Source organism: Equus quagga, chromosome 14 (genome assembly GCF_021613505.1).
Source record: "Equus quagga isolate Etosha38 chromosome 14, UCLA_HA_Equagga_1.0, whole genome shotgun sequence".
In the NCBI taxonomy this organism is placed as follows: Eukaryota; Metazoa; Chordata; class Mammalia; order Perissodactyla; family Equidae; genus Equus; species Equus quagga.
Window position 1 is genome coordinate 22,333,904 of NC_060280.1, and position 8,702 is coordinate 22,342,605.

Here is an 8,702-nt window from a genome sequence, read left to right on the forward strand (position 1 = left end):
CACTATTTACAATAGCCAAAACACAGAAACAATCCAAGTGCCCATCGACTGATGATTGGATAAAGAAGATGTGGTGTATATATATACAATGGAATACTACTCAGCCATAAAAAAGACAAATTCATCCCATTTGCAGCAACATGGAAGGACCTGGAGGGAATTATGCTAAGCGAAATAAGCCAGACTGAGAAAGACAAACACCAGATGATTTCATTCATATGTGGAATGTAAACAAACACATGGACAAATAAAACAGTTCAGTGGTTACTAGGGGAAGGGGGTTGGGGGAGGTCACAGGGGGTGAAGGGGAGCACTTATGTGGTGACAGTCAAGAAATAATGTACAACTGAAATCTCACATTAAAGTAAACTACTATGAACTCAATTAAAATTAAAAATTAAAAAAAATGATTGAACCTAGATTAATAACCAGATCTTCTGACTGCTGAACCAAAATTATTTCCCATTGCACTACTTCCATGCTATCTCCCTGCCATGAGTCTGGAATGACACCTCTTTGATGAAACCTTTTCTAGGTTCCAAAGTGAGCAAGTATCTCTCTCTCCTTGGAGTTCTTAGAGCACTTTGTTTGTGCCTCTCTTATAGCACATGTCACATTCTATGTTCATTATAGTGTATACTTATTATTCTACTTAGAATACCAGAAGTTCCTGAAGGGAAGAAACTACGACCTACATATTTTTATTCCAAAGACTGTATATCACAGTGCCTTATACATAATAAGAGCTCAATAAAAGAGGATGCAATTTTTGCAGCACATGAACAAATGAATGTATTGGTTACCTTATTAACCCACTTATGTTTCTTTTGCTGATTTTTGAGTAACTTGGTGTTGCATTACCTTGCATATAGTAGCAACAGAAAAAGGCCACACTCTACCCACAGGTATAAATAAATATGGTCCAGGTATAAACAGCAATTGATAGGTGGATGGAGATTCAGCTCCCCAGTCCAGGTCCCCTGGACATAGTTTTGGCAGCACACATAGAGTTTCCCTAGTGGCAGGAGAGACTGAGTGTAAGTGAGCCTTCTGGGAAGAAGACATGGGCAAAAGATACATGTGTGTTAAATATATTCTCCTGCCTCTGCTTCTGTCTTCTCATATTAGTGCTGCAATACCTATCATACAGTCTAGGCAGAGACCAGATATGGGTCTCCAGGAAGTATAAAAATCTGTAGCCCAGTCTTCCTTCCCCTGATTGGTGTAAATGTCTGAAAAATTGTCCACTCTCAAAGAGAGGTTAGACAGACCACAGCGAGTGATTAAAGGTACCAGGTGAGATAGGTTGATTCCTGAGGAAAACTCCAAGGAAGACAAGGAGAGACTTGGAGAGATGGCGGCAGGCACCATATTGGGTAGGAGAAATGATATTGTCAGGAATGAATGAAGAAATGAAGATTCAGATCATCTTTACCCAAGGTTGGGGAATTTTTGGCAGGTGTAGGAACTTGTAGGTGTTGGATCAGGGGCACAAAGGATACACTTCTTGCTCCAGAAGTCTGCCAGAGTCTGTATTGTCTCTTGAGAACAAGAATATATAGGACTGAAGAAAAAAGTAGTTATATAGTACAACGAAATGATTTCTATCCTCGATACCACAGACATCCCAGAGCTCAGTGCTCTCAGTTATGAAAACGAGGAAGAGAGTGAGAGAGGATTCTGCACCTCTCCATGCATCAAAGCAGAGCATGCTGAGAGGTTCATTTGTGGTGAAAAAAAAGTGGAGAAGAATATGAAGTAACAGGGGTGTGCTTGAATATTTGAAGCCAATACGTTAGAGAGAGGATAGGAAAAAGGCAAGGGTGATCTGTAACACACAGCTCCTCAAAGATGCTATAGTCCTGTTCTCCAGGAAATCTGGCTTACCACATTCCCCTAGAATATAACAGAAAAAAAGTGAGTAACAGAGAGATAATGAATGGTCTTGTGTTCTTATGAACACATAGGAGTGAGTACCATGTATGAGTCTAGTGTGACATAACATAATAATAGCTAACATTTACAGAGAATAACCAACAGCCAATTCCTATGTTAAGTGCTTTCCCTGCGTTACCATATTTATTCTCATGACAAACCAGTAGGTAGGCATTATTAACATTATTCTATTTTACAGCAGTGGATGAGGCAGTACATAGCTGTTAAATATTCTGTTTAGGGTGACACAGCTAGTAGCCTTGTTCTTCCTCTAAAGTCAGTGTGCTTAACCAGTATGCAAAGGTAAATGCATGGGAAATTGTGTGACTGATAGTGAAAATGTGGAATGTTTACATCTCCTGAGGAAAAGCCTCGGCATTCTTCCTACTTGGTCTAAGACATGGGAAAACTCAGTACTTTCTGCTCCCAGAACCAGTTGCTTTTCTCAAGGAAAAGCAATGGATCAAAGGCATTGAAAAACTAGGCCAGGAACTACTTACTAATGAGCCACATCAGAGTGAAGGTGTTGGTTGGAGGCCTGGGAGTAAGGTCTAATTCCTTTCCACCCAGCAACTAGGGCTGAGCTCCTCTGATGCGTGCTGCTATGGAAAGGAGGTCGTGGCACCAATAACATGTATTTCAGTGCCTCATCTTTCTGTCCCTTGCCATGAGCTATATCCAGAAGATTTATAGTCCGATGGGATATCAGGGTGAACCTCGATGGGCCTTCCACCCTTTGTACCAAGTGAGGAGTGTGGTGGATAAATTGTTTGGCAGAAAGAGTAAGCAGTGATCTGAAGGTGAGACCTGAACTGTCTATTTACGGATGAGCTTGGCATTTAATAGAGATTCACATTTATTCATGTATTTTCAAGAGATGACCTTGTGGTAACCTAGTTCCTTAACGACAAGTTAAAATAATTGGGCTAGCTCATGCATAATCCCTCCTTTCAACGTTACAACATCTGCCTGTCCTTGTACTATATTTGGGCACTCTCCCACCTCTTGTCTCTTACCCTTCCAGACAGAGCCTGCAACAATGACTCATATTTAGAGACAATGACCTTCCAAGTGACCTGAGACCAGGGATCATATTCAATGTTCTCAAACCCTGTGGATATGTTTGGCATGAAAGTACCCTGGATGTGCAAGCTGGGTGTCCACAGATGTATAGCCTGATGGATAGGTGCCTCTTGTCAGTAAAGACCCTGAGATCACACTTCTTTGCACCTCATGTATTTCTTGTGATGCCAAAGCTCCAAGGGATTCATTAATTCACTTGTTAATCCATGCTCCTTTAAAAATACGTGTGTTTGCCAGTCACTGTGCTAAGCATAAGTTGTGAAGGCCAAAGCCCTACTCACCTCATTGCCACTGATCAAATCATGGCTGTGGTTCATATTCCAAGGCAGGTAATATTTTATATTTGTATAGTTATCACAGAGCAGTTTTAGAACTGCTTTCACATACATATTACTTTTGAACCTATCAATGATAGGACACAGACCAGGGAATTATTGTTATCCCATTTTATTTATAAATAAACTGAAGAATAAAGGCAATTTTCTAAAGTCATATTTCTTTAAAATGGTGGAAACTAAATTAGGAACCATGTCTTCTGACTGCTGAATCAATACCATTTCCCTCTCCACTGCTTCCAAACTAACTTCTTCCTTTATGTCTGGAATGACACCTTTGATGAAACCTTTCTAGATTGCTCAGTCAGAAAACATTTCGCCCACTTTGGAGTTCCTAGAGCACTTTGTTTCTGCATCTTGTATAGGTCGTGTCACATTATACCCTCATTATAGCATATACTTCTTATTTTACTTACAAAACTATAGATTCCCAGAGGGTAGAGACCATGATCTAAAAATGTTTATTCCAAATAATGTATAGCACAGGGCCCTGTACATAATAAGAACTCAATAAATGCAGAAAGCATTTTCTATAAAGAATAAACAAATTAACATCTCTATTACCTTATTAACCCACTTAGATTTCTTATCCTGATTTCTGAGTAAATTTTATGTTCCTTCAACTTATATACAGGAGTAAAGGGATATGACCATATCATACCCACAAGTATAGATAAACATGATCCAGGTATAAAAAGGAATTGATAAGAGGATGAAGATACATCTTCCTTGTCAGCTGGACATAGTTTGTCAGTGCACAGAGCATTTCCCTAGAGCCAGGACAGACCAGGTATAAATGAGCCTCCTGGGAAAAAGACATGGGCAAAACAGGTGAGTGTTAAATATACTCATCTTCCCTGGCTCAAGTCTTCTTGTCTTAGTCCTGCAATACCTACCACACAGTCTAAGAAGAGACCAGACTTGGATCTCCAGGAAGTATAAAAATCTGCATATCAATTTGCTTCCCATGATGCGTACAAACGTATGAAGGATTTTCCATTCTCAGGAGAAAGCAAATGGATCATGGTGAGTAGTTGGAGTTACCAAGAGAGATTGGTTGATCCTTGAAAGAAGCTCAAGAAAGATGAGGAGGGACTTGGGAAAATGGCAGCACGCATCATTCCTGGACAAGAGAAAGAATGTTAAGGGAAATAACTAGAGAAATGAAGATTCAGGGAACACTACATCTTTGCATAGTTGTGAGGTCTTTTGGGTTTTGAGACAGGGCACAAAGGATATGTTTCTTATTCTAGAAGTCTATCAGTGTCTGTATTATCTTTGAGAAGAAGCACAAGGACTGAAAAATGTACTATAGTATGATGAAAGAATTTCTTTCCTTGGATACCATAGACGTCCCAAAGCTCAGTGCTCTCAGTTCTGAAAGCCAGAAAAATAGAATTCTACATTTCTTCATGCTTCAAATTAGAGCCTGTTGGGACATACATTTTCAGCAAAGAAAATGGAGGAAAATATGAAGTAGTAGGTGTGTGCTTGACTATGTGGAAACAATACTTTAAAGAGAAGATCCAGAAGCTCTGAGTGATCTGCAACTCAGAGCTCTTCAAAGATGCTATAATCTTATAATCAAGGAAAGTTGAGTTATGTTATTCCAGAGAATATAACATAAAAACTGAGCAAAGAAAGAGAATGAAGGATTGAGTGTGTTTAGAAGTCCATGTGAGTGAAAATATGTGAGCACTCATAATTGACTAAATATGGATAGGTGTTATGCAACATAATTTATAGCAGCTAATGCTTGGTCCATAACCATGGGCCAAGTCCTATGTTTAATGCTTTCTGTGTAATGTCTCTTTTAATTCTCACAACACAATCTAGTAAGGTAGGCATTATTATAATTATTCCTATTTTACAAAAGGTGGTATGGAAGTATATACTTGACAAGTGACCTGTAGAAGGCAATACGCCCCCTAGGTAATGAAACCAAAACTAAAATCTAAAAATTAGTGCTCTAAACCAGTACGTAAAGGTTAATGTGTGGAAAATAGTGTGGCTGATGATGGAAATGAGGAATTTTATCCATGTCCTGAAGAGTCAGAACTGCTACATTGGTGCTGCTTCCTGCTAGGGCTATAACATATTCTCTGCTCCCGGAAACAGATGCTTTTCACAAGCAAAAGCACTTTGTTGAATGCATTGAGGACCGAGGCAAAGAATTCTTTACTAGTAAACTACCTCACAGACGAAAGTGGAAGTGTGAGGCTGAGAGTAAGAGACAGTCTCTTCCCACACATTAAGCCTCACTGAGTTCTGCCCACGTGTGTTGTTATGGAAAGGAGGTGGTGGTGCCAATAACAGGCATTTCAGTACTTCATCCTTTACTCCTTTGCTTTGAGTCACAGCCAGAAGATCTCTAGTCCTGTGGAATATCAAGGTGAACCCTGATTGACCTCTTCCTCTCCATATGCAAAATGAACAGTATATTGGACAAATAATTTGGCAGAAAGAGTGAGTAATGGACTGAAGGCAGAACAGGAATTCAGGCTTCATGGATTAGGGAGGCATTTAATGAAGATAAACAGTCATTGATGTGTTTTCAAGAGATGACTCTGTGGTAATCTACTTCTTTAGCCAAAGATTAGAATTCTCAGACTAGCTCACAAATAATTCTGCCTTCCAGTCTTACAGGACAAGTCTGTCTATGTACAGCACTCTCCTGGCCTTTTCTCTCCACTCTGGTCCAGAACCTGAGACAATGACTGACATTTAGAGAACCTGACCTACCAAGTAACATTAGACCAGGGATCATATCCAGTATTCTCAGAGCTTGTGAATATGTTTGTCATGAAACGACCTTCTGTGTGCAAGCTGAGGATGTGTCCACAGATGTGTAGCCTGATAGAAAGGTGCTTCCTGCCAGAGAAGTGAGATCACACTTCCCTGCCCCAGATCTATTTCTTGTGGATTACAAAGCTCCAAGGGCTTCATTAAATCACTTGTTAATCCATATTCATTTAATATTCATATGTTTGCTTGTCACTGTCCTAGGCATTGGGTTCATTGTCATGAAGGACAGTCTTGAGTTTTGGAAAATTGCAGGGCAGTGAAAAGAAACCTGAATGCATGAGGGGGTTGTGCACTGGGAACGAATGCTATTGAGGCACTTGACCCAGCTTTGGGAGATGTCTTCTAAGCGGAACCTTGAATCTTGAATCAGCAGATAAAGATTGGGGAATGGGCGAAACTGGAGGAGGGAAGAGCGTATGCAGGTGCCAGTGATTGCATTGTGCATGGGAAGCAGAAACTAGTAGAGTGTGTCTCGAGCATGGAATACCACTTAGAGAGTCAAAAGACGTGAGGCTGGAGAAATAGGTGGGGATCAGTATATCAAGTACTTCCTATGTGTGATAATGAAAACACTTCTACATTTATCCAAAAGCAATGGGAGAGTCATTAAGGATTTTTTCACGAGTTATATCATTTTTTAACTTCCACAGACTCTATTCTGAAGAAACTGTGCTGAATCAAAGGACAGCATTCAATGGATCACCCAGATATTAACCTTTGTTTCCTTTCAGGCAGGAAAAAACAAAACTTTGTGCAGTGAGTTCCTAACTGAACAGAGATCCAGAACCAACAAGGGAGAGACTATCACCTATGTTCACTGACAAAGGAGCTGGGAATGACATGCATAGTGACATTCAAGTATTTCATCAGGTAAGTGAGAGTCAGGGGTGGGAGTACATTTTGATTCTGGGAGAGCTCCAGGATAAACAAAGAAACAGCAACAAATAACTTTCAGGAATTTGTGTGCTTCACATTAGAAGATGACTCCGTATTAACCAAAGTTATTTTTTGAATTCATTCACAGGGAAGACTGATTTACTATCTTATCTTGATCTCTTGTCTGATGTCATAGTCATGTTCTTTGTTTGTGGTATTGTCACAGAAGACTTCAATACCTCTCAGGGCTCTTAGTCATGCTGGAGGAAAACATCACTCTGGTCAGCGAGTTTATCCTGGTGGGCTTCCCCACTGCCCCATGGCTTCAAGTCCTGCTCTTCTTCCTCTTCCTTGTGGTCTATCTGCTGGTGGTAGTGGAGAATCTTGTCATCATGCTCACTGTTTGGGTGACTGGCTCCCTCCATAAGCCCATGTACTATTTCCTGAGTAGCTTGTACTTCCTGGAGGTCTGGTATGTCTCTGTCACAGTCCCCAAGATGCTAGATGGATTTCTCCTGCGGAGATGGCACATTTCCTTCACAGGTTGCATGACCCAGCTCTACTTCTTTATCTCACTAGCCTGCACAGAGTGTGTGCTTCTGGCAGCCATGGCCTATGACCGTTATGAGGCTATCTGCCACCATCTCCAATATTCAGTCATCATGACCACAGGTTATTGTGTGCAGCTGGTGGCTTTCTCCTATATGACTGGTTTCATGATCACCATGATCAAGGTCTATTTCATTTCAAATGTCACCTTTTGTGGTTCCAATGTCATGAACCACTTTTTCTGTGACATCTCACCAATCCTTAAACTGGCCTGCAAAGACATGTCCACAGCTGAGTTAGTGGACTTTGCCTTAGCTATTGTCATTCTTGTCTTCCCTCTTACCACCACTGTCTTTTCCTATGTCTACATTGTCTCCACTATTCTGCGTATACCCTCCAGCCAAGGGAGGAAGAAAGCCTTCTCCACCTGTGCATCCCGCCTCACTGTAGTCATAATTTATTACACAGCCATGATTTTCATGTATGTTCGGCCCAGAGCTATTGCATCATTTAATTCCAACAAACTAATCTCAGCTGTGTATGCAGTCCTCACACCCATGTTAAATCCCTTCATCTACTGCCTTAGGAACCAAGAAGTCAAGAATGCTATCAAAAAGACTGTGGGAGTTGTCCAGTGCCTCTTGCTTAGCTGAGCTCTACTTCCTGGAGGAGTCAGTGTTCCAGCAAGGATCTCATCCCCATGACACTTATCATGGTTCTGCATAAAAGCTTGCTCTGTAGATCTAGAATCTTAAAGAAATCATAGCATAGGAAGAGAAAAAAATTTAAAATACTAACATGATACGTTATATATTGCTTTAATCTTGAACTGGTTTTAATACACACTCTATATATTTAATAATTACTTTGAAATGACAGAGTAATAAATATTTAACATATATGAGTTGGTGTTATTAGTACTTTACATGTAATAGATTATTTATTCTTGTAACACCTCTATGAGTTAGTTGTCATTACTTATCTGATTTTACAGATCATGAAACTGAAGCACACAGAGAGAAGTTAAATATGTTGTCCAAGATTGCACACAATAAGTATGAAAGCATTTATTTGAAGCCAGGGACTGTAGCTCTATAATCCACTGTATTCAATTCTCTC

The 8,702-nt window shown here is 40.2% G+C and overlaps 1 protein-coding gene across 1 annotated transcript; it reads left to right on the forward strand.

Moving 5' to 3' along the window:
* The first annotated feature begins 7,291 nt into the window (after positions 1 to 7,291).
* LOC124225314 (olfactory receptor 6-like) lies at positions 7,292 to 8,236 on the forward strand. Its single transcript, XM_046637916.1, has one exon. It carries the CDS (start codon positions 7,292 to 7,294, stop codon positions 8,234 to 8,236), a length of 945 nt encoding a protein of 314 aa, XP_046493872.1.
* The last annotated feature ends 466 nt before the right edge of the window (positions 8,237 to 8,702 follow it).

What these genes read in the sequence shown, in the direction of transcription:
- LOC124225314 (XM_046637916.1), top strand. Translation starts at nt 7,292, where the DNA reads ATGCTGGAGGAAAACATCACTCTGGTCAGCGAGTTTATCCTGGTGGGC.